Raw genomic sequence first — 27,630 nt, forward strand, 5'->3', positions numbered from 1 at the left:
GTTTGTATGTTTTGTGTATGTAAATTCATTTTTACTTTAGGTGTTATCTGGTCGTCTATCTGGTTTATGGTCTTTTGGGGCGGGATATGAGATATATTTAAACCGTTTAGGTGGGTGTGTGCTGCGCACTGCTGACACAGGTAACTGATCCAACACAAACTACAGCTTAATTCTTTATGAACATAATTATTAACATGAACATATTAGTATCAGAAATGGATTTGAATATATTACAATGAATACAGTAACATCTGTTAATATTGCTATATACCGAAATAAAAAGCTTAACTTGCTATCTTGGAAATAAATGTCTTTAAATCTGTACTGTGTATATAGTCAGTGATTTCTCTGAAAAAATTATGATGTGTATATTTTTAATGTCCTGATTGAGCAACATCTATTTCAGACCATCCAAGATCGCGCAAATATGTTTACTATCATTACCGTTTCCATGTATAATATTGTATGCTAAATTAATAATTAATTTAACCATTGTTTAAATCATTAACGTACCAGCTACAAAATTAATGCTGTTAATGAAATCTTTGAAAACATTTGCACTTAGCGCTGAATGACGAATAAAAACACTATACCAAAATTATATAAACAAATAACTGTACAAGGCAAATAAAACTATACAAACTATGTTCATGATGTTCGCTGCTGTAATGAACTTAGCTTTTTAATAAGTAGGGGAAATTCCATTTAAAAAAAATAACCGTTTACATGCCTAGGGTGTTTGCATTGTAAGAATGTACAGAAATACTTAATTCCTATTAATTCAATGGAATGTATGGGAATACAAGGGAATACCAATATGGCGGCGCTGCGGCTTCACTTTCATAATGTCACGAGCAATCCAGTTCTATATTATAGATCAGTGGGACAAACCCAGCAATTGGGTTGTTTTGACCCAGCAGTTGGGTTACTTCCCAGAAGGCTGGGTTAAACCTTTAACCCAACTGTTGGTTGAAAACAACCCAATCGCTGGGTTTGTCCATATTTTACCCAGTGCTGTGATGTATTTAACCCAGCTATTTTTATTTTATGCTTGTGTAGGGCTGTCAGAGCTTCACTACAGAATTATCGTGGCCAAAAGTCTTTACAACAACAGTATTATTGTGATCTGTATCGATTTTACTTATTTTGAATTTTTTTGAAAAATAAATGCTATCGGCCTAATTCTTCTTTTAACTTGACTTTCTTTATTGGCCAATGAATCCAAGTGTAGAGAGGCAGAGAGAGTTCCAGAGAGAGTAATAACTGTACAAATGTGTACAAAAGTAACTAACTGTTGATTGGCACGTTCTGCCGAATGGAGTGTTGAACATCCTGTTTTTTTACCGAATCCCAAGAGTTTGCAGGTAGAGTGTCATCTCCTCCAACATGATTCTGTGTGCCAGTCCTAGAAGCTTCTGATTTAGGACAGGTGAAACCAGCATTACAGTGCAGTACCACCCACCTACAAAGTGTCCATCAGCTACTGACACTTTATTATTAACAAAATGATTGAATAATTTAGCAGTAACATGATATCAATATTTCATTTTTTAAAGGGTACATAACATACACAGTTTCACCTAATCTCATGTTAATCTTGAGTACCCATAGAGTAGTACTGCATGTCCAAAAAGTCTTTAGTTTTATCATATTTCTAAAAGAAAAATACAGCTTTCCGTTTCTCTCCAGAAAAAGCTGAGCTCCTGGAGGCGTGCCGTGAGCAGAGCTATAATACTGATGTTTCGTGTTGTTTCCATTAACATATATTCACTTATGTGCTGATTTCCAACAAAAGACAGAAATCTGATGCAAATACTTACATGAATGGTTTTTTTATCACTGGGACCACACCATGTTTTAATAGCAAATGTTGTGCAAATCCAGTGTCGACTTGGGCCTTGTTTATAAAACATTCATCACTGAAATGACCAGAACACACAAAGGCACTTGATACAAACTCCGTCGCTGCCCCAGAAAAACAAATTGCATCCACTGTTCGTGTAACGCTGGGTTCTTTGGGAAGCTGAACACGGTAAACTTTCCCTCACATCCAAAAACACACTTATTTGGAGACTTTCTCAAACAAATCCTATGCAGCGCTGGCGACGATTTCCCGATGAAACGCGTTGATGTGCGCGGTCTCACTCTCCTCTCGTCAACATGTGAACGAGTGCTTTTCAGAGAGAAATCCTGGTTGCACTTTATTTTACAGTATGTGTACTAACATGTACTTATAGTGTACTTACAGTACTTATGATCAGTTTCAACACCACTTGTTGTTAGTATTAAGTATCATGTCACAAAATCTAATTGTAAAAGAACTGTTTCCCATTGGGGGCAGAATATGACGGCAAGATGTCTAGTTAAATTCTAGTCTATAAAAAAAGTAAAAGTTCAATCCAAAATGGATGACAGCAGGGAGAAATGGACACCCACAAAAAAACTAAATATCCCTGATGTCTAAAATGCGGCATGGGACAGTGATGAAGTGAGATGCATTTCAGCTCATTGTGAAATTCTATAGGGTCACTCTTGTGAACTTGTATTACATTACACGTGTCAATGGCAACACAAGAAAGCACACTTAGTTTTCCTGTCTCTCCTTGGCATCAATACAAACACTTCACACTTGTACACTGAAGAAATGGCCTCCTGTTCCAGCCAGTGAGAAGAAAAGACAGGAATATGGTGATAGTTTCAGCGTCCAGCAGAGGGCGTTATTCTCCTTCTCTTAGCACAAACCCGACTGAGGGAAGACTCGTGTGCTCTTGTTTGCTCGACGATAATTCACCAGTACAGTTCCAAAACTCCACTGGAAAACAGAAGTTGAATATGTTTGGAAGAGCCTTCACTCATTTGTTTCCAGACAGAAACAATTCAACGTTCATTATTCACTTTATCAAACATTCATGTAGCTCTGAAGTCTGAAAGTGTCATTAAACATCACATACAAAGACCAGTGGCACCTGATGTTGTTGATGTTTGATCATGATTTCTGTAAACTTGACTTGGAAGTCTAGTCTTTTTCATCACACAGAGCTTCAGAAGAAATTGGTTATGTTTTATGATGCAATTAAAGTGCTTTTTGGAAAATGTTGTGTGAAGACTGTTCGATATTTGTATTTGTCATTTTTGTGTGATCTGTGCCTTTAGCTTGACCCTTTGTAAACCCTCCATGCTATATGATTGTTTTATATGAAAATAGCTTTCCAAACAGTTTATTAAATTATATCCATGATAAATTTCCACTTATTTTTTTCTTATATCTATGATATTAAACTATTATATCCATGAGGAATCTGTACTTTGTTCTAATATCCACTTAGTTCCACTTAGTCGTACTTTCAGAGCAGAAGATGAGCTCAATTAAAGGAGATTTCTGAAAGACAAACCGAGAGAAAATTGATCAGAGTGCAGTTAAAGGGATTGTTCGGGCAAAAATGAAAATTTCGATCATCATTCCCTCACTCTTGTGTCGTTCCAAACTTCCAAACGACAAAAAATGTCCCCCAGCAAAACACAAGATGAGATCTTTTGAAAAAAGTCAAAACCAGTCAAAACATCTTGAGGCACAAGAATGCTTCCATTGTGTTGACCTAAAAAAGTCATTCTTCAAAATATCCTCTTTTGTGTTCCAAAGAAGAAAGTAAGTCATACTGTTTTGGAACAACATGATTGTGAATACAGAATTGTAATTCTTGGGTGAACTTCTTTCTGGAGGGCAGTAGGCCTGGATCTGTGCAGCAGCGGGTGTGTATATGTGACATTAGCCTCTTCACACTGCTCTATATTCTGCCTTGCATCCCTCTTTTCAAGCTCAATCCTGTGCCATTTCACCCCGCGAGCCTCAGCTCCCATTTTCCTTTAGAATTAACTAACAGCCTTTAGCCTGCTAGCGGCTAATTAGCTGAGCTGCACCATGTAAAGAACCGAGGCGCAGACAGCCCTGAGCGCAAAAGACATTTTTAATCCATCACGCAGTCCTTTATAATTTAATGTCATGCGACTGTGCCGCAGATCTGCTGAGCGTACAGTAAGATGAATGGCACCACTTCCTGTCGCGAATTTGAAAGACCTGTCACTTAAAGCTAATGAATTGACCAATACCTGGATGGAAATGGGGCAGCCGCTCTGCCTTTAAAAGGTCCTTTCCACCTCATCTTTCTCACACTCGCACTCTATTTGACCACCAGAGCACAGATAAATGTTAGTGAGGCAAACTGGGTGACCATGTTTAGTGTCTTGTTATGTGGCTTCTTTTTGTGAATGAAGACTTAACTCTTGCACTTAAATCAGCTTTAAGGGATAGTTAACTTGAAAATGAAAATCCTGTTGTTTTATTACTCACTCTCAAGTTGTTCCAAATCTGTAAGGGGTTCTTTCCTCTACTGAAAACATAAGAAGATATTTTGAAGAACGCTGAAACCATACGGTTGGATGATACAAGGAGTTCACTTCCAGAATAATCCTTTCCTGATAATTTACTCACCCCCATGTCATCCAAGATATTAATGTCTTTCTTTCTTCGGTCGCAAAGAAATTAAGGTTTCTGAGTGAAATATTCCCTATAGTGGTTGAAGTGGCAATATTATTCGTAGGGGCTGCCATCGTTGTTTCGCGAGCTGTGTGACGTCAGAGCTCGGAACTGGGAGTACATCGATCTAGTACGAGTTCACGGGTGGAAAGTCACGGGTTTGACTGCCGTTCCAGTGCACTTTCGCGGGTATAAGGTTGGAAAAACACGGGTTACGGGTTGCTTGGAATGTGGCATTATCTAGCAAAACAAATCTTCAGGTTAAAAAAAAAAAAAAAAAAAAAGAATAATGTGCTTTTTAATCACAAATGCTCATCTTGCACTAGCTCTGCGATGCGCAACTTCACGGACTATGTAGTCACGTTGGAATGAGTGGCTAGTTCTTCGTCTGTGTATTTTTGTATAAAAAGGTAGTGTAGGGCGATCTTATCTTATGTATCTTATTTTCTCCTCCGACTTCTTCGAGTCTACTTCACGCGTGACCTTGTCAGCGTGATTACGTAATATGTGAGGTTAAGCTAGTGCAAGATGAGCTTTTATGGTTAAAAAGTATGTAAATTCATATTTTTCTTAGAAAATGACAGATTGTTTCGCTAGATAAGACCCTTATTCCTTGGCTGGGATTGTGTAGAGCCCTTGAAGATGCATTTCAACTGCAATTTGGACCTTCAACCATCGAAGTCACAATCCTGGAATGTTTTACTCAAAAAAAAAAAAAAAATTATATATATATATATATATATATATATATATATATATATATATATATATATATATAGTTTTTGCAACTGAAAAAAGAAAGACATTAACATTCTGGATGACATGGGAGTGAGTAAATTATCAGGAAATATTTCTTTAAAATATCCTCTTTTGTGTTCAGTGCAGTCTTGGAACAACTTGATGATGAGTAAATGATAAAATAACTTTTAATTTTTTGAGTGAACTGTCACTTTAAAGGATCCGGTCAGTTCTAGATCTCTTCAGAGCACCATCTAACACACAGAAGACCATTTGCTATTGAGTTACAGAGTTTTTCACCTAGAGGGAGCAGTGCTGCTTAATTATTTGCTAAAACATTAATTATATTCCTACAGCCTTTTACACTTTTGTCTGTTAGATTGATCAACTGTGTTATTCACTACTATATAAATGAGATCAGCATTTTTTTTAATCAACTAGATAACACTGAGTTTCCCCACATCTCTGAGCCAGAAAAATAAGTGTATCTTGTAAGGCAAAGCTTTTGATATATTCATGCAAATATTCTTACATGGTCAGTGATCCTGCTTTCTCAATTACTCCGTGTGCAGGGCTTTCAGAACGAACATGTTGTGCATAACATTTATAAGCTGGTGAAATAAACCCTGCTCTGTGAGCACGACGGTTCACGCAGGAGTCTGTCTCTCTCTTCCTGTCTCCGTGCTGCAGTACACAGCTGTCTTAATGAACAGCTTAGCCTACCTTCACACACCACTCATTATGGAAATTACACTAGCCACAAATCTCAAGGCCACAGCAGCCTCCTGCATTAATTGTTGTAGTGGTCAAGTGCTGAGGTCAACCCCAATTACTGGGATAGTGTGTGTGTGTGCATTCGTAGCCCCACACGGCCATGAGAGTTCATGAGGTGCAAGTATAAATGATTGACAGCTATTCTCTCACATCTAGAGTCCATACTTAATGCTTTTAAAGGGTAAAGGGTTCACATGGTTAAGATTTTATCAGACACTTGACATCCTATGCAGAACTTTTGAAAAAAATAATGTATTCAGTATCTATAAATAGTATTTTTTATAATATATATATAAAAAAGTACTTTTTAATCAATATACTACTGATATGTTCCTGTGGCTCAGTGGTAGAGCATTGCGTTAGCAGCGCAAAAAGGTCATGGGTTCAGTTCCCGGGGGAACACACATAATGGTAAAAAAAAAAAATGTATAGCCAAAATGCAAGTCACTTTGGATAAAAGAGTCTGTTAAATGCATAAATTTATATATATATATATATATATATATATATATATATATATATATATATATATATATATATATATATATATATATATATATATATATATATTAAGGCATCCTAACAACATGATTAAAATTCACATAAATAAACAAAAGTCTTATGGGTTACGGTATTTGGAAGGCATTAAAATAACTTTGTTAATAACACATAGTTTTTTTTGTGCCGGACTCTAAAAACATAAACTGTGCTTAACATATGCGATATTCATTGAGCAAAACTCCCAACAAAAAGTTGATATGCACTGTAGTATCTTTTTATTTAACGTAAAGATTCACTTGGCATTGATTGCACACTATAAAGAGTGAAAGTAGGAAATCTTGGTCCTTATATGTATGATATAATCTCCCTTTCTATGTTACAGTTAAAGAGGCGAAGAACCTGGTGCCCATGGACCCCAATGGACTCTCTGACCCCTACGTCAAACTAAAACTCATTCCTGACCCCAAGAGCGAAAGCAAACAGAAGACCAAGACCATCAAGTGCTGCCTGAATCCCACGTGGAACGAGACCTTCACATTGTAAGGAAGCTCTCGCTCTGTTTCCGACTCTGCCAAAAGATCAGTCATTTGTTTGTCTGTGAAATGCAAAATCAAATGTTGAGCTTGATTTCTTTGTCTCTGTCCGCCTCCCTCCTGCGCTCTGTGTCTTACAGTAATCTGAAAGAGTCTGACAAGGACCGCAGGCTGTCTGTGGAGATCTGGGACTGGGACTTGACCAGCCGGAATGACTTTATGGGCTCTCTGTCTTTCGGCATCTCGGAGCTTCAGAAGCAAGGGGTGGACGGATGGTGAGGAGATCTGCTGATGCACACATGTGTATATATATACCTCAGTACAAACGAGCAAGTCCCCACGGTCAAATAGATTGTGTACACGCTAACATCAAACTCTTGTGTCAGCTAAACCGCATTGCATATTACAGGGTTTGGTAGACATGCAGCAGTCTATACACGTCTAACTGGTTCAGTCGTCCCTGGATTTGAAGACTCTTGCTCTTTCAGAAGTCCTCTGTCTGTCTTTTCTCCCTTCTCAGTAGTGCTCTTCATCTGAGAGCTCTCCTCTCCTGTTTTCCGCTCTCACACACATCCCGTCCCTTCTCGAACACCTTTTAAACGCATCTCTTGTCAGCTAGGATCTGTGCTTTTTTGCATCGCATGAGCCCCCTGTGCATGCTTAAACTTGCGGGTTGTTTGACAGAAGTGAGTTAAATGAGAAAGGTCAGAAATCTTTGCTCTCTCTCTGTCAGTTTTTAGATCTTGTTTTTTTTTTGGTCTGATTTGTCAAGTCAGAACAAGTATCTAGAGACTGAAGTGTCTAGTAGTTCTTTCTCACCCGACAGATAGTTCCCAAAGTTATGGGATAGTATTACGTAAAGGTTGTGTAAACCTTAGGAAAATGTTAAAATTATAATCATTTCTGCGATGGGGTTTTTGATTCCCAAAATAATATTCACCTAGCAATAGACCCTTTTCCCTCATTTTAAATGCAGATTTTATGTATATAAAGTTATTTATACTGTGTGAGAACAATATTAAGTTTAAAATAAAACCGACAACGGAAATAATATATAAACATGTTTTAATACTAAAACCAAAAAGGTTTATTTAAATATTATGAGGAATTAACTTTTTTTGTAGTAACACTATAAATGCTGTTCCAAAGCAGTTTGTCAGAGCATAGGGCCAAATAACCATTTTTCATGATACCTAAAAAGATGAACCTGTGTATAAACTCTTTATGAACATTAATGCATAGCAAGGAAGTAGAGGTAAACAAAATATTAGATTAGTTTATTTTTACTATAAAAAAAACATGAGATAATGAGTTTATATCTATTCAAGAGTACAACCCACTATTGAAAGATAATAACCAAAAAGTTAAAAAAAAAAGCAATTTAAAGATATCGTGCTAACCTTAAAATGACTTTCTGCTTGCCTTAAGCCACCTCTTTGACGCATAAACGTATTGAATAGTACACAACGGAAAACACAAAGAAAGCCATTGATTAGTGAGCTCGACTAGCTTTGTTTTTGATTCTCATTTTTAGTTTTGATTCTCAGTGGCTGTGCTGATGGTACACATCCCTGCTGGCCGCTGTAGCTGGTGTCTCCTCTCTCTCTGTGTGTCTTCTCTACAGACGGGACTTTCACCAGATGGTTTGATGAGATGTGTGTATGTGTTTCGTGAGGGTGTTTCGGGGTTTTTGTAGCTGTTATGAGCTTCTTTGTGACTGCGTGGCTGCTTCCTGCCACCTGACAGAAGAGTACAGAGTGTCAGATCAGAGGCGAGACGTTTCGGCTCCCCAGTGGACCTTCAGTCAGGACAGATCCACATGATCACAATCTCATTGTCAGAGCTGTCACTGTCTCAGCACAACACACATTCATGTTTGCAAAAGGACATGGAGTCTGAGTTTGAATGTCAGAGGAGAAGAGCAACTTTGTTGAAGATTTTTTATTTTTTTTATTTATGTGCAGGATATAAAACAATTAAATTGTTATCATTGTCTAATCACTCAACCCTAATCACTGTGCTGCAACACATCATTTAACATAGTTCTTGTAGTATACGTTTTGTGCAATTGTATTATATTATTATAGTGAAACTTTTACACCGTTTTAGATAAATGGTCAATCAGTTGACTATTGATAATTGTAACTTTATTTCTAATTGTGTCTTGATATTAAATTGCTGACATTTCAGATCTGTTCTTATCTGATTCCTGGATTAATTGATAATTAAAGAGAATTTATAGATTGGCAGAAGTAAAACTGTCTTTTCAATGCCAAAACCATATAGAAGGTCTTTGGCTCATGTAACTTAATTTGATGATATTAAGTCTAGGCTGGATACCTTCCAAAGCCCGTGTGAGAAATTGAATATGTATGGCCTTTATTCTGCATGTAGCGATCATTAACCACCTATGGCCATGTTTAGCCATGACTCATAAAAATTTCCACATAAGAATACATAAAATGTATCTTTTATATATACATTTAAGGCAAGCCCAGAATTAAAATTTAGTGTCCATTTTATATATACTTACTATTTTATTCAGCAAGGGTGCATTAAATTGATTAAATTGAAGTGACAGTAAAATATATATATATATTTACTAATTTATATTATTTTTCTTATTTATTATTTATTATTTGATTATTTGTCGTTTTCTGTTAAAGGGCACCTATTATGCTAAATCTACTTTTACTAGGTGTTGGCAGTGTGTGAACACGACCACCCTACATTGATAAAAAGCCACACCAAGTCTGTCTCACTCAGAGCCGTCCACGGGGGGGGGGGGTGGCCTGGTGACTAGAGCCACTGCCCCTTTGCCCTTATCGGCTGAGGTTTCCCCATCTCACCAATCCCCCATGACCCCAGCTCAGAGCTATCTGTTACCACTCTGCTATAGATCCACTGATTCCGGTTATCCACCCCGTTTCTTGCCCGCTCCGCAGCATCCCTCTCAATCTGTGTGTCGCTCCCTGGAGAGTGGAGAACACAGTCCCCGAAGGTCATTGCATTACCAGGTAGATGCATTACGAACCACATTAGTCAGTGTTGATCTGCTGAATCAGTAATTAGTTGGTAGTTTGTCTCAGAGTGCGAATTACCCCACCATAATTGGGGGGTACTGCTCCTTCACTTCTTCTATGAGCATCATGGTCCACTACCATATCAATCCCCACCGTGATCGCCAAGTGCAGCATGTGTTTATTGTTATTATATTTCCAAAAGAGAACTGTCAGCACAAAAGTTAGAAGTGCACTTAAATACCATTCTAATTCTGGAGACGGGGCGGGAATATGCAGCTCATTTGCATTTAAAGTGATACAGCTCTTTTTTTAGGTGCACACAAAAAATTACATTTTCCAGCTGTTATAATAAATTATCTGTTGGGTAAGACATATTCTGAGGACACCCAAGACAAATATTACATCTTGTAAAAAAGGGGCATTATACTGTAGGTGCCAATGCCATTTAAAGCTGCTTTTTTAAATTCATCAAATAATCCTGAAAATAATTTATTATTGATAATAAATGTATCATTGATTAAAAACAAAACAAACAAAAACATTTGATAATAGAGGGTGTATATTGAGCATCAAATCAGTAGTAACAGAGTAAGGGCTGCTGAAAATGTAGCTTTGCCATCACCAAGCAGTTTGTTTTAACTGTATTTTTTATTAAATAATTGCAGCTTTATTGGGCATAAGAGTCTTTAAAAAAAGGTTTACAATTAGAAGTATAATGAAAAACAATATGAACAAAAATAAATAATAACAAAATAATTAAAGAATAATTTATGAATAATATAATATAAATGCAATGAAACCATTTTACCAAAAAATCCTATTAGTCAATATTTTAATATTATTCAATGTCTTTGTCTTTACCAATAGAATTCAATGGAATTCGTGACCATAGTAAGCTAGAAGTGCTTTTGGGAAACACACCCCTGATCATTTCATGCTATTTGCCATTCTACCACGCTTTCCTATTTCTGTGAATGCGATGAGGACGACGCTTACACACCCTAAAATCTCTGCAGGTCTAGATGTGAAAGGAAGGAGTGTAGGGGGAGAGTACTGCAGCCATGACTCATCTGCAGTCATAAACACAGCACACACACACACACACATGCGCGCGCGCAGACCAGAGGCACGATGAACACAGGGCCTCCTATCACATCAGTAGCAATAAAAGAGGTGGAAACCCAGCGTGCTGCTCTCTCTGAGGGAGGTGCTTTCAGTGGTAGGTCTGTTGCTTTTTGAACATGTCGTCTCGTTGGGTCCCGGCAATGGTCACCTCACACCGTTAAACAGGAAGCTGATTTTCTGCTATCAGGAAGCACAGATGTTAGAAGAGCTAAATATGAGACGGGGTATCATGCTGTCCCTCAGACGCTTGAAAGCTGTCTGGGGGCAACTCCAACCAGTTGGAATCCTCTTCACACATGCACAAAGTCAAGGTCGTCCCTACTGAGAGGGAAACTGTAAGCGTATGAATGGTTTGAATGAGCTGAGGTTATTTCGTAAAATATGCTGTTTCAGGGAAGCGCGCAATTCCTTCATCGGCCAGATGGAGCCAGTATCAGAGGAATTAATGTCTTCACTGTTGCTGAACCATATGTGAGACTGCGTATCCTGCTCTCATCTAACTGTCTCTTATTTTCTGTCTGTCAAACACACACACACATACATGCAGGTTTAAGCTGCTCAGTCAGGAAGAAGGCGAGTACTTCAACGTACCTGTCCCAGCTGAAGGAGAAGAAGGCAATGAGGAATTCCGGCAGAAGTTTGAGGTGAGCGAATGTGTGTGTGTTCACCTGCTTTTATAGGTGTGCCTAAAGAGTATAGTGTTTGTTTGATTTATTTAACAAGAGATAAGCCTAGAGAACATGGCTGTCTTTAGGGGTCGACTGATTATCGGTGCCGATATTAAGCATTTTTATGGTTATCGGTATCGGTCATTTCCAAAACTGATTTGCCGATAAAATGAATTTAAAGGTTTTTGTCAGATCCCTTGTTATTCCTAATTTTGACATTCATTTGGTTTTGTATTAGGTATTTGTTTTGTTTTATTTTGTGTTTGTTTTTGGTTTATGTTTGTTTGTGTCAAGATTTATAAAAAAAATTGCTTTGTTTTTGTTTTGTTTTTTTGTTGTTTTTGTTTTAGTCTGTTTTTTATTTTTGTTTTGCATTTGGATTTTTTTTGTGCATTTAATTGAGTGTTTTTTACTTTGTTTTTTATTTGTGGTTGTCTTTTGTTTGTTTGTTTGTTTTTGCGTTTACTTTTGTACATAATTATTGTTTCTTTTTCCATCCTTTTGTTTCTTGTGGTCATGTACAGTACTTGGGGTAGTGGAATATTCTCCTTTCTGTTTTAGAAAAATGCAGTCATTGTTACTTAGAATGGAGTCAGATGGGCGGGACAGGGTTTGAAAACTAAGAAGGTACATTTAGCTAAATTATTATATTTGGATAAAGGATTATGAGGACAAACACTTCTTAATTTGAGTAAAATTCACTTGAATCATGCCTAATAAGACCAGGAATGTATAAAAGTAAATAGATCCTGTTTTGATTTTATGTTGATTTTGACTCTCCCAACTGGGTGCGAGCAGGTAAAGTGAACAAGAGAGAGGTCTATGTGCATGAAGCATATATCACTCACTGACAAATCTGGCATAAATACACATTGGCAAATCCTAGCGTCCTCCCAAACTAATCACACTCACGTCAACCTGCATTCTGCTCCACATGTCCCAATTTGAATACAGAGTAGAGATGACTGAGAGGTATCAGCACGAACCTCCTGATCCCTGGGCTTTCTTCACCACAGATGGTTTCCTCTGGTTTCCACTTTTTTTGAGAGCACACAGTAGTTAGTAGTTCAGACATATTTCTCACAAAGTTGATAGGTGAAAATGGTCTTGACAGTCGGTTTGTGCGGGTTGGTTGGTGTGCGTGTGGCTTGTATGTTCGATGCATTGTTTGTGTATGTGTGTGTGTGTGTGAAGGGGCACAAACTGTGCAAGTCTCTGCATAATTCAAACGGTCCCGCGAGCAGACCCAGTTGTAGACCCAGTGCATGATGGTATTATTTATGAACAGCCCAATGCGAAACTTAGCGCTACTTGGACTGTGTGTGTGTGCATGTGTGTGTGTGTGTGTGTGTGTGTGTCTGAGCTGGCAGTTTTCCTTCACATGGTGTGATGCATAATTCAAAATGTGAGAAATGGTCAATCTGTAGCTCATATGGTGGGCTGGCATTTCACACATCATGGAGAAAAAACGTCTTAAGTAGGTTTTCAGTCTTTTCCTTTAATCTCTCTTTTGTCTTGTTTTTATTTTATTTTTGTCTTGACTCATTTAAAAAAAAACCTAATAAGCAGCATCTAGTCCTTTGGTCTGTATAGGCACATTTTAATAATAAAAAATGTATGTCTAAATAGACCAATAGTATTTAATAACTAACTAATTTTACAAATTGCAACCATTTATTATTATTATTATTATTATTATTATTATTATTATTTTATTTTAAAACCTAGTCTCCTCATGTGTTTCTGTCTATATAGACAAATTTTATAATACTATATAAATTATATTATTAAAATATTTAATTGTATACATTTATTAATTTTATATTACTATAAAAAAAAATTGCACTCTTATTTTTCTAGTAACATGATTTCATTATTGCAAATTAATTATAGTAGTAGTAATATTATTATTATTTTATTAATTTATTTGTTAATTTTACATTTTTAACATTATTGCAAAATATCAATAATAAAATAATAATGATAGTCATCAATCATCTTTGTAATACATGAAGATAAATAGGTAATAATATAATAACAATTTATTGACTGTATTTATCTTATGTCAGTCTGTTTTTATAATTACAGTTATTATTATTGTCACATAAACTCAAACTTTTACAGCTTAGAAGGCAACACAATTAAGTTGTTTTGAAATTCTGGAGCAGCTTTTGTGTCTGTTATGCCTTAAAACACTGACTCTGTAGGCAGCGCTCTATCTTTGGAGCAATTCTCTCATATATTAGCTTCACATCTGGTGTCTTGTTCAGATGTAAGTTGTTCGATTGTTGCTGGCGAGAATGACCCAGCTTTCCCAGCATGACTCAAGACTGTGAGTGGATGTGAGGGGAGGATGCTTAGTCTCCATTTGAGAGCATCAGGATGGGAGATGCAAGAAAGGCCAGCGATTCGGTTCCTCTCTGTGGGGTCTTTGTGGTCAGAGCAGGTCTCTGCTGAAAGGCGGAGGGGGCAGATGAAGGATTGGCCTGGTGGTGCTCACATTGAGCTCATTAAGGCCGGGGCTGTATCAGGCTACCTGCCAGCAGCTCCATCACACTTGCGCACACAGACTGACCGACAGGCCTCCCTCAGGATCAGTGTCAGTAACACAGAACTGGTCACTCCTGTTCCTGTGCTGGAGGACCGGAGCGCCCACATCACGCAACGCTCCGAGCTGTAGCCTCATGTCAACTTTTGTTCCTGCGTCACGAGCTATAGCCAGATTTGGCTCAGCATGAAAACAGAGATGGGGAAATGACTCATTATCTCAAACTCGTTTTGGATCAGCTCCGGTCTTATATGGATACGAACATTTATATGGACTCAACTTGCCCAGGAGTCAATGACGTGACATACTTAAAATATATATATATATTATTTGAATAAATATATAAATTATTGAAAAAGAAAAGTTTCTCACACAGACTACTTTGAAACTGTATTTTGCTAAAGATGCACACTTTTAACATGAGTTTAAGCACTTGTTCACAATTTTACAATTAAGCTACTCATAGGGTCAACATTACATTTTAGAAATTATTATAGAATTATTATAGAAATTATTTTCATGTATTAGCAATAAATAAAATAAAAAAATAAAGTTTACAGGTTTTTGGATTTTGGATCAGCAAAAGCTTACATTTTCAGTATTTTTAATAACTTTGCACAAAAAGACAACACAATATGATAACAGTATACACATGTACTGAATCAAAATATCGATAAACAGTGATAGCAAGTTACTATTTGTTTGTGCAAAAAGCATAAGCAACACTAAATTGTCTAGTCCACACTATGAAACTTATAGGGGTATCCAAACTTTTAGAGAAGTGTAAATGTACATGAAATACTAAGAAAACTAAAAAGGTCTTATTATTTCTAATCATCTGCACTTACTACATTCAAAATAAATGCAAATTTGCAATGTAATGTTTTTTAGTCAGTAATTTGTATTCCTTTGTAGAAAAATTGCAGACAACCTATATATATATATATATATATAATTAATATATAAGTAAGGAATAATTGACGACGGGCCATTGAATTATTAGAAAAATAATGCACACCTGAGGTGGTGATGCGGCCACGATGCAAAGCAGAATTTATTTAATTTAATTATTTTTCTAATAATTCAACTGCCTGGAGTCAATTATTCCGCTTATACTACGGTTACCACACCTCAAGACAACGATCCGATGATTTATTTAAAGGGATTCGTCCGGATTTTGTACTTGAATCGCTATTGTGAGTAGGATTATTTATTCCGCATCTCATCCAATGCCTCTTTTACTAGCTGGTAATGGATGCTTATTCTGTATGAATTAGGCTACCTCTGTACATCTCTAAAAAGCGCTGTTATTACCTCACTAGTGAGAAAAGTCATGTGTAGCCTTTAAGATGCTACACTATATAGGCTGATAACTGATTAAATCATCAGCCTTTTGTGCAAACTGCGTGACCGTTATTACTGTTAACTATGAAGTGATATGGAACTGTAATAGGGTCAAGAGAGCTACCTGGAACTACATTCACCGTGCGTTTCCCAGAAAAATGATTGCACACTTCTGAACGTTCATCAGCCAATCAGATTCAAGCATTCAACGGCCCAGTACGTTTAAATAAGTTTAAAGGGGGGGTGAAATGCTCATTTTAACTCAATCTCCTGTTAATCTTGAGTACCTATAGAGTAGTACTGCATCCTTCATATCTCCAAAAAGTCTTTAGTTTTATTATATTCATAAGAGAAAGATAGTCTGTACCGATTTTTTTTTTTTCCGGAAAAACATGAGCGGCTGGAGGGGCGTGACGTGTGGGCGGAGCTAAAGAATCGCGAGCGTGAGTAGGCTTTTGCGTTGAGAGCGTTTGGAAGCTGTGACATTACCGTGAGGAAAAAAACATAATCCAAAACAAACTATGGCTAACAGTCAGATTCAGCGTATATTTATGATCCAGAATCAGATCCAGAGGCTGAGATTTAACAAGAGCAGCAGTAGCAACGACTACAGCAGGACGTCTCTATGTGATATGTATTGAAACTGTATATCTTTGCTTAGCGGTTTTGGAAAATGACTAAGTTCCACTTTATGTCGTCTTTTTTTTTTTTTTTTTAAGCTGTACATGTGGAAAGTGCAGTTTGATGACAACATCGCATGTTGTTTACTTGATATGCTTACGCGCCGATAGCTAAGTTAACAACACAGAGATATTTGAAGCAGTTTTACTCACCGCCTGCGGTTCCAACACACGATTGTGACCCTTTTTCGTTGGGACTGCATTATCCTTAAGAAATATACGATGTGCAAATCCGGCGTCAAACTGGGCCTTGTTTGTAAAACAAGCATCTTCAAAATGTAGTGGAACAAACACAAACACTTGCACAACTCTGTTGATGCTCTGTAAAAATAAACTCCATCCACTGGTCCCTTAATGCAGTTTTTTTTTTTTTTTTTTGGTAATCTGTGCAGGGTTGTCTTGCCCTGGTAATCAAAAACACACTTCTTTTGTGACATTTCGCGACGCTCTCGCTCTGATCAGTGAATGTCTGTGCTCAGCCTCGCTATACGGGAGTGCGCGCTCTTCCGGCAGACGTGCCCTTAGGACCCATATAAGGAAATTCCGCTCCATCTAACGTCACACAGAGCCATACTTGAAAAAAACTTTCCGAAACTTGTGACATTCCGGAAGAGGTATTTTTAGAACAAAAATACTCCTTCAAACGTACAACTTAATTTTTGGAACTTTGTCCATGTTTAGCTTGGGATTCCAACTCTTTAACAGTGTAAAAAACTCAGTATGCATGAAATAGCATTTCACCCCCCTTTAATTAAGACTCTTAATTAAAGTGTGGTACTTGCGCACATTTTTTTTCAAACTCTTTTTGTTCATTTTCAGCTCAATTAAAATGCTTTAATCTGGATGGTGGAACAACCTGTAGAAGTACCATTGTTGATCGTTTTTGTTTGTAAACAGTAATTTCATCTCGAATGAACAATTAAATGATAAAAAGCAAGAATATTTAACCAAACATTTACTTTACTGCTGAAAAAAGATGCTGAAAGCCAAGCAGGGTCTTCTGAGACTACTGCTGAGTAATAAATAAGTATTTTGAAAACAGCTGAGCTGGTATGCTAGCATTGCTAATGTTAGTGAACTCTTCCCCAGCACCACTGTTCAGTCCTCTGAAAAAACAACATGAGGCTATTTTTGTGTGTGTGTGTGTGTCTCTGAGGTGTAATCAGAAGCGTTAAGTCGTCTCACCTAATAGCCGCCCTCCTGTTGATAGCATCTCCTCAACTTTTATTCACCTGCAATTTGACCTGTCAAGACGCGACCACCTCCCTCCACATTTCACCGCTATGAACAAATGACTTCCTCTCACTGTTTAGCTCTTTATTTTTTTCTCTTCGTTCTCACTCCACCCTCCACACCGCTGTGCAGAAATGATGGTATTTGTGTGCAATGAAGCGCGGTGAAGGCGATGCATTCAACTCACTGGAAATCTACCCACATTAGCATTTGTCTCCGTTCCTTTTTATCCCTCACTTCCCATTCTCTCTCATCCTCTCTTGCACCCTTCCTGTCAATTCTGGATCAGACAAATAATGGTTGTCGCCACAGGGTCGCCGAGCAGAGCGTTTGATGCTGTATGTATATGTGTGCGTGTGCATTGGTTTTACTGCTGAGCAGAATACGGATGTTTGTCTTTTACAAAAGAAACACTGCCTTAGTCCAGTGATGAGGCTCTTTGCTGGATACAGAGCTAATCGCTCGTTCACGCCCAGCAATCGATGGAGGAGGAGGAGGTGGAGAGCATTTTGTGTGTGCATGTGTTTGTGCCACTCAACTCGTGGTTTTGGCGGAGAGACAGAGCTTCTCAAATGGCTTTTCCCCAGAGGCCACACGTCCCTTCAGATCCACAGAACCACGACCTTCAGAGCGAGAGATGGGGAAAAACCCTGAGCTACGAAGATTAGAGGAATTGTTCAGCCACAAATGAAGATTCTGTCATCATTTAATTACCCTCATGTTGTTCCAAAGTTGTAGCACAAAAGGAGATATTGTGAATCATGTGCTGGCTGCTGTTTTCCAGGCGATTGCAGTGAATAGCAACTGGACCCTTCAAGCTTCGAAAAGGAGACAAAGCATCATAAAAAGATCATAAAAGTTGTGCATAAGACATGCAGTATTTTGGAAATCTTCTAAAGTGTTGTGGTAGAGTGAGGTACAGACCAAAACATTAGTGGTTCACTGACCGTCCTCCATTTCAGTGAGCCGGAATATTTCAAATGTCAAAACAATAATTTCCAGATAAAATATCTATGAATACCTTTCAGTTCTGTTCCAAAGTTTAAAATATATATAATAATAATAATAATTTTTGTTTGGTTACACATAAATATTTAAATAATCATATATTTAAATAAATAAATATTTAAATAAAGCATAGATGTTTAAGTATTTAAACAAAATATAACAAATATTTAAATAAATGAATATTCAAGTTGTTAAAGGATCATAAAATTGGTTTATATGACTATTAATTTTTATGACACTTTTATCCAAAGCAACTTAGAAAAGAGGAGAAACAAAGTAATTAATCAAAAGCCAACAATATTCGTAATATACAATGCTAGGTTTAATAGACAATTATATCAATGATATGTTCAGTTATATATTCAAGGCTTTTATATTCAAGGTGCATTCAAAGTGACTGGTGTAGCTCCGGCTACAATGTTCTTCCGCAAGACGCAAGCAGTTCTGTTTATTAACCGCCAGAGCGTCAAAAGTTCCCTACTGCAGCTTTAAAGCGAGTTTCAGACCCTATTCATTGTAACTTATAAAAAGAGCAGCCAGTACATTATTCTAAATTACTTATTTTGTGTTCTTCAGACAAAGTCTGTAAAAAATGTGGGTAAATAATGACCCCTTTAAATGAGATAAAGGTAGCGCAGACAGACAGAAAAAGAGGCATGGATGTGTGAGTGAGGCTGAGCACTGGGCCGTGTGTTTGTCTGCAGGGACGTCTGAACAGTAGGGAGTGGGTTAATGGAATTCTATGCTAGACTGAGCCGCATGCCAGCCTCACAATATGGCAGCAGTTTGGAAATTAAAATTGAATGTACTCCAAGATGTGAGAGAGAGGGCAGTGAGACAGGCGTGTGTGGGATTGGCCAAAGGGACCCAGGCAATCCTACACATTCATTCTGCTGGTAAATAGCAGTGTAATCATGGGAGAAGTGAGAGGCAGGCAGAAATTCATTTGGAGTGATTGTAAAAGTGTCAGAATTGAGAATTGCGTATTTTTAATCACAGTCACCTCTTGTTCATATCCCATGTAATTTAACAGATGTGTTTGTGCACTGCATAACATGACTGTTAGAAATGAGTTTATCTGATGACCTGGTGGACAGAGCACATGTGAGCACATGTGTGGCATTTACCTGTCTTTGATAGTTTCTAGAAAATAGCTCTTATTATTCCCTGTCAGTTCTGTCCCATCTATTAAATGTGAAAAATCTCATTTTATTTTATATTCAGTAGTTACGTAAAAAAAAAAAAAAAAGTATTTTAAAAAGTCAAACACAGAGATAGTTAACAAAAATTCAAATAAAAACATTATATGAAAAAAAATACTTATGTATAAAAAATGACATATTTTAAATAAATATAAATATTCAAATAAAACTCATATATTTTTAAATACATATGGAAAACAATATTTAGATAAATATTTAAAATAGTAGACAGACAAATATATTAAAAAAAATGTCCAAATAGCATGCTGACTGCAGGAATGTCGACCAGAGCCCATCAACTGAATGTTCATTACTCTAACATAAGCCGTCTCCAAAGGCGTTTCAGAGAATTTGGCAGTACATCCGACCGGCCTCACAACCACAAACCATATGTAAACACACCAGCCCAGGACCTCCACATCAGCATCTTCACCTCCAAGATCATCTGAGACCAGCCACCCAGACAGTTGCAGCAACAATCGATTTGCATAACCAAAGAATTTCTGCACAAACTGTCAGAAAGCATCTCAGGGAAGCTCTTCTGCATGCCCATCGTCCTCATCAGGGTCTCGACGTGACTGCAGTTTGTCATCGTGACCACCTTGATGGTGCCCATTGTGATGCCATTCATCCACGACCATCACCTCATGTTGCAGCACAATAATGCACAGCCCCATCTTTCAAGGATCTGTACACAATTAATGGAAGCTTAAAAGATCCCAATTCTTGCATGGCCAGCATACTCAACGGACATGTCACCCATTAAACATGTGTGGGATGCTCTGGACCAGTGTATACGACAGCGTGTTTCAGTTCCTGCCAATATCCACCAACTTCACCCAGCATTTGAAGAGGAGTGGACCATGTTTTCACAGACCACAATCACCAACCTGATCAACTCTATGTGAAGGAGATGTGTTGCACTGTGTGAGGCAAATGGTGGTCAAACCAGATACTGGCTGGTTTTCGGACCCCCCAATACAGTAAAACTGCACATTTTAGAGTGGCCTTTTATTATGGCCAGCCTAAAACACGCCTGTGCAATAATCATTCTGTCTAATCAGCATCTTGAAATGCCACACCTGTGAGGTGGATGGATTATCTCACTAACACAGATTTAGACAGATTTGGTGAACAATATTTGAGAGAAATAGGCCTTTTGTGTACATAGAAAAAGTCATAGATCTTTGAGTTCAGCTCATGAAAATTGCTTTTATTATTTTGTTCAGTGTATATGTATGAATATATTTATATATTCTTAATGATATTATATATAATCAGTCTTAACTAGCATTGATTTTGTATTTAATCATTTATAAATAATATATTATTGTCCAGCACCACATTCTTTTGTACCACTGTTTGAAGAATTTATCTTCCAGAATCTGGCAGTAAGTTTTAAGAGCTCATTTCAAGTCAATCCTGCATGACAGACTTTTCAGGATAGGAGATGGAATAAAAATGGGCTCCTAAAACTTACTGCCAGATTCTGGGAGATAAATTCTTCAAACAGTGGCACAAGAGGACCACTGTTTGAAGACTTATATAGACTTATTTGTCTATAAAGCCTATAAAAAAATTGTCTTAATGTATTTCACAACATTTCAGCAGTTGTTCTTATTAAGTGAGGGTACGTTTTTGCTAAATTTTGGCACTGGAGACTAAATGGTTCTTGATGGTTTAACACCTAATTCTTCACATTAATTCTTAATGCTTTTGCAGTTAACGTGTCTTTTTTTTTTCTGACCCCACTGTCACAGTGAGCATTTTCCTGTCCAGTAGTCATGTCTTTACTTTCCACTTTCTGTATTGCATCAGTTTTGAATATTTCTCATGAAGATTTAATCATTGTTGACATCTCAGACTGAGTTAAACATCTTTTTTGGCTCAATTTATCAGTAAAAGTAAACATGCCTAATAATTCTGCACATCTGAGTTGTTTTTACTTCCAGCCTTCATGGACAATTATAGATCACTTATAAATGATTAAATGAAAAAAATATCAGAATTTCAACATGCCTAATAATTATACATGCAGTGCACACACACACACACACACACATATATATATATATTAAAATTATATATATTCAATTTTTTTTTTTTTTTTTTTTTAAAGGTAGACGGACAGACAATACAGACTATTATGCAGCGTTTGATGCTTAGAACAAGTAAAAAAAATACAGTCAAATATCCAAATAAATGTTTCTTGTTTTAAGCATACTGACATATTTTTAGAGTAAGAAATCAAGATAACAAGTTAAAATAGTGTCTGCAGTGCATAAAAAGCAAAGTAAGTGAGGAATTTTGACGCACTGTTGTGTTTTGTGTGTCGGCCCAAGTTCTGTGCAGATGTGTTGTGAATGAGAAAAGCTTTTAGTGCACTTGTGTTGTGTGAGACCGTATGTGTGTTCGCGTGACCTGTTGCCAGGCTGCTGTAGGTGTGATTGGCTCACAGCTGTAGATAATGGATCAGTTCTCAGTGGACTGTGAAGGAGAAAGTTGGTGAACAAGGAAATCGGCAGTACACTTCCCCTCAGCCTGCAGCCGACGGGGCCTAATGACTGTGCCCCGTGACCCGCACACACACTTAATACAGAAGGAACCACAGACATTCACACAGGCCGTCTGTCATTCCGTAGCATGCCAGCTTGGGCAGCCTGATCCTTGCCAGAAACTAAACGTTCACCCAGGGAGAGCGAGAGATACACACACAGACACACACCCACTTCCTATGTGTCTAACAAACACTTTAGAGCTGTTTTACAAATGCTGCCAAAGACATATTTAATATAGCACTTTGTATTATAGATACATGCTGTCTTATTCACACATGCACACAATAGCCAAAAACTGCTGCTTCTGCAGTCTGGGTGACAGGTTTTCCCAGTGTTTGCTGAATCATGTGTTCGACAGATTTAGCAGCGACGTGATGTATAGACCTGTTTAAGAAATTCAGTAACATCAACAGAGAGAAACAAACAAAAGATGTCAGTCATGTCAGGTTGTGACTCATTCTTATGTTGGTACTGTATGTGTGTGGGCCAGGTTTTTCCTTCATCGTGAAGCCCAAATGTTCCCACAAGGATAGTAAAACCTGAGATTGCGGAGACCAGCAAACAATCGGAAGAAAATAAGAAAAAGACTAGAAATATAGATGCGATGGTGCTTGGGGAGACTTATGGAGCAGTTGTTATTTTTGCATTTACTCACACTTTCCAGTGCCTCGCTGTAAGCTTGCACTCTTTCTCCATTTCATTGGTCTTTCCTCATTGCTGCTCTTTAAAATGTTGAGAGAGTGTGCATATATAAAGACAAGATGGCTAGATTTGAAAGTTTTAAGCTTTAGGCTTTCTTGTCAAAGACTAGCTGTCAGCAGACTAGAAATGAAGGCTTGGAGTTTGTGCTTAGCTTTTAATAAACAGTAAATGTCTTAATGAAAATCCAAAAATGCTAACAGGTTTCTGTGTGGATGCAGAATATATGTGTGGTATGTCTAACCTGTCTTTCATGTATTGATAACTGAATCTTTGAACCAAAAATACTTTTTTTCATTGTCTCATTGTTTCATTGGTATTATTTGGATGAATAATGTATTTGTACTAAATTGATTATCAGCTAATATCAGAGTTTTTAATTTATTTATAGGCTATAGGTTAAAAGGGATGGGCAGTAGTTCAAATACATGTATTTAAAATAACTATTTGAAATACAAAAATACTATTAAAGTTAACTTGTTGATAATTCTGGATTTTCAGTCAAATGCATGTTGTGATCTTGCTTTTATTACAGAGGCAATTACAGGGGCAACTGAGGTTAATTGTGGTATTTGCAGCTTTACACACAAACTACATTAATACATGTTCATCAGTAAGATGAGAACCAGACCCATTATAAATCTAAATGTACTCGAAATGAAACGAATTTAAAAGTTTGATATCCTAGCAAGTAGTAATAAAGACTTTTGCTATCATAATGATAACAATACCGCATGCAAAAATAGTAAATAAACTGTTCGATGCTCCGGCGCGTTTAGCGATCACACTACATGTGTACTGCTCCCGAGCCACCTCTTCAAGCGGGCCAGGGCATGGTTAAACAAACACACTTGTGAAATGAACTGGACCTTGTGGGGTCAATCGCGCTCAAACATGGATCAGATCCCCTGTGTGAATAGCAGACAGCACACCACAACTATAACCATAACCGCAAAAACAATGATGAATGATAAAAACACTGACAGCCAATTGGAATCATTTCTGCTTTAAAGAGCTTGAGCATTTAAAGTGACAGATGCCACAACTGCATTTTATACTTAGAATACACTAATATAGTTATCTTTATAATTTTCGTCCTTGGTGTAAATAGGCCTTAATAGTGTTACTTCACTGGATTGCTCATTTTAAATTTATTTTTACATAAATACTGTATTTGTATTTACATATATTTTCCCACACAGTATTTGTGCCCATCTCTGTTGGTTAAACTTAAATATGTTGTAACATACATGTACTCATTACCCCTGTTTTTATATTTAGATTACATTTAAGGTCGTGTAATGCTCATTGAAAGGTAAATGTAATCTAAACGTAAAAATATTAGTACAATAAATATGCATGTTAGTAAGTAACGTACATATAAGTACCTAAAAGGTAAAATTTTTCTATGAGAGTGTAGGTTTCTGTGATTTTTGTTTTAGAAGTAGGGGAAAGAAAATATCATTAGCTCAGTATAAAAACAATAGAAGTCAACTGAAAGTCACCACCATGCTTGAAAAACAAACGTGTATGTCTATGTTGTCTCTGACCCCGCTCTAACACAAGCTTATTGTTTCTTTTTGCTCTTTCCCAACAGAGAGCTAAAATTGGTCCCAGCAAAACAGACGGCTCTTCCTCTAACGCCATCTCCAAATTTGACAGCAATGGCAACAGGGACCGCATGAAGCTGTCCGACTTCAATTTCCTCATGGTGTTGGGCAAGGGTAGCTTTGGAAAGGTAACTCTTGCCCTCTTCTCTCTCTCTGTGTGTGTCTCAGGTAGGCTCACTGGTGCTTTGAGCAGCAGGTAATCTCGCCGTGAGGTCACTCTAAAAAACTACGATTACTAGAGCGCAGGCTAAAAGACAGCGAGAGGGGAAATAGGAGGGCGAGTGGGCTCATGTTCCAGCTGCTGCCAGTTGCCATGGCAACAGGATTTTAAAATGATATTGATATGTTGAGGAGGAGCGCTAGACCTCTGTCAGCATCATTAGCCAAGACTGTTTGATGTGCTCCACGTCATGACAAACAGAATGTCAGGCTCACTGTTGCATCTTACAGACTGATCTGTCCTTTATTCTCCACCAAGCGTTATACACAGATGTCTGTACGTGACTCTGAGTCTGTCTTGAAGTCAGCTGGAACTTGCAGTCTGAAGAAATTACAAATCTGCAGAACATTAAAGTAGTTTTGGGATTAATAAAATATGACAATTTGCCAACTTAAAGGGATAGTTCACCTAAAAAATTCCCCTACTATGTAAGAACATACTATGGAAGTCAATAGTTACTCTCTGCTTTTTGGTAACAAACATTCTGCAAAATTTCTTGTGTTCAACAGAAAAAAGAAACTTATACATGTTTGGAACAAATGGAAGGTGAGTAAACAATGACCGAGTTTTCATGTTTGGGTGAACTAAACATCTAAATCAAGTCATAGTATCTTACACAATTTTCCTTCTCAGGCATTCATCTTGTTTTTAAAGTAATTTAAAATTTGGTCATCCTTTAGTCACCCTCATGTAATTCCAAACATGTATGGGATGTACCAGGCTTGAGATAAGTGAACATGTAAATGTCCACATCACCTCCGTATACAAAGAAAGAAAGTTAATTACGGCTACTTTTCGTTTTTGGAAGAAGATGCGCTGTGAGGAGTAAGCCTTGAATTGTGATGCCAACTCAGCTTAATGCAGCAGATGATCTCATTCAAGTCATTTATTTTTACTTATATTGGTGTTAATTTGACATAAACTTCACACCTTCACTTGTTGGAATTTTTCCTAACTATAATGCCAGACTAAAATATTTAGAGTGCAACATTTTTAAATATGATTCATACGAATTGAAATATGACCATTCATTGCATCTACAGGTGCATCTCAATAAATTAAAATGTCACGGAAAAGTTAATTTCAGTAATTCAACTCAAATTGTGAAATTTGTGTATTAGATAAATTCAATGCACACAGACTGAAGTAGTTTAAGTATTTGGTTCTTATAATTGTGATGATTTTGTCTCACATTTAACAAAAAACCCACTGTATTCACAATCTCAACAAATTAGAATTTCTTCATAAGACAAAAAAACAAAAAACATTTTTAGTGAATTGCTGACCTTCTGGAAAGTATGTTCATTTACTGTACATATATTCAATACTTGGTAGGGGCTCCTTTTGCTTTAATTACTGCCTCAATTCGGCGTGGCATGGAGGTGATCAGTTTGTGGCACTGCTGAGGTGGTCTGGAAGCCCAGGTTTCTTTGACAGTGGCCTTCAGCTATCTGAATTTTTTGGCCTCTTGTTTCTCATTTTCCTCTTGACAATAGCCCATAGATTATCTCTGGGGTTCAGGTCTGGTGAGTTTGCCGGCCAGTCAAGCACACCAACACCATGCTCATTTAATCAACTTTTGGTGCTTTTGGCAGTGTGGACTGGTGCCAAATCCTGCTGGAAAATGAAATCAGCATCTTCAAAAAGCTGGTCAGCAGAAAGAAGCATGAAGTGCTCCAAGATTTCTTGGTAAATGGGAGCAGTGACTTTGGTTTGCAAAAAAACACAATGGACCAACATCAGCAGATGACATTGCACCCCTAAATCATCACAGTCTGTGGAAACTTAACACTAGACTGAGCTATAAGCCATGAGCTTCTCCACCCTTCCTCCAGACTCTAGGACCTTGGTTGCCAAATGAAATACAAAACTTGCTCTCATCTGAAAAGAGGACTTTGGACACTGGGCAACAGTCCAGTTCTTCTTCTCCTTAGCCCTGGTAAGACGACTCTGACGTGGTCTGTGGTCCACCAAACTCCTTGACACATCTGTGTGTGGTGGCTCTTGATGCCAGTCCATTCCTTGTCAAGATCACTCAATTTCTTGAATCGATTTTGCTTGACAATCCTCATAAGGCTGCGGTTCTCGGTTGGTTGTGCATCTTTTTCTTCCACGTTTTTTCCTTCCATTCAACTTTCTGTTGACATGCTTGGATACAGCACTCTGTGAACAGCCAGCATCTTTGACAATGGATGTTTGTGGCTTACCCTCCATGTAAAGGGTGTCAATGATAGTCAGATCAGCAGTCTTCCCCATGATTGTGTAACCTAGTGAACCAATCTGAGAGACCATTTTGAAGGCTCATGAAACCTTTGCTGGTGTTTTGAGTTGATTAGCTAATTGGATAGTCACCATATTCTAATTTGTTGACAAATAGGTGGGTTTTTGTTAATTGTGAGCCAAAATCATCTCAATTATAAGAACCAAAGGCTTAAACTACTTCAATCTGTGTGCATTGAATTTATTTAATACACAAGCTTCACAATTTGAGTTGAATCACTAAAATAAATGAACTTTCTCATGACATTCAAATTTATTGAAATGCAACTGTAGATGTTGTAGGATTCATAACCCTAACCCTAACCCAGATCATTTAGATCCAGCAGCCATATCACCCTGCTTCCCAAGACTG

The 27,630-nt window shown here is 37.4% G+C and overlaps 1 protein-coding gene across 1 annotated transcript in view; it reads left to right on the top strand.

The window, feature by feature from the left end:
• LOC113079629 (protein kinase C beta type-like) overlaps positions 1-27,630 on the top strand; it is an 81,395-nt gene that overhangs the window by 20,341 nt on the left and 33,424 nt on the right. Inside the window, exons 4-7 of the mRNA XM_026251875.1 lie at positions 6,930-7,086; positions 7,221-7,355; positions 11,776-11,872; positions 24,766-24,906. Coding sequence (XP_026107660.1) covers positions 6,930-7,086; positions 7,221-7,355; positions 11,776-11,872; positions 24,766-24,906 — 530 coding nt within the window. The remainder of the gene's footprint in view (positions 1-6,929; positions 7,087-7,220; positions 7,356-11,775; positions 11,873-24,765; positions 24,907-27,630) is intronic.

The sequence above is a fragment of the Carassius auratus genome, unplaced genomic scaffold (assembly GCF_003368295.1).
Source record: "Carassius auratus strain Wakin unplaced genomic scaffold, ASM336829v1 scaf_tig00028800, whole genome shotgun sequence".
Taxonomy (NCBI): domain Eukaryota; kingdom Metazoa; phylum Chordata; class Actinopteri; order Cypriniformes; family Cyprinidae; genus Carassius; species Carassius auratus.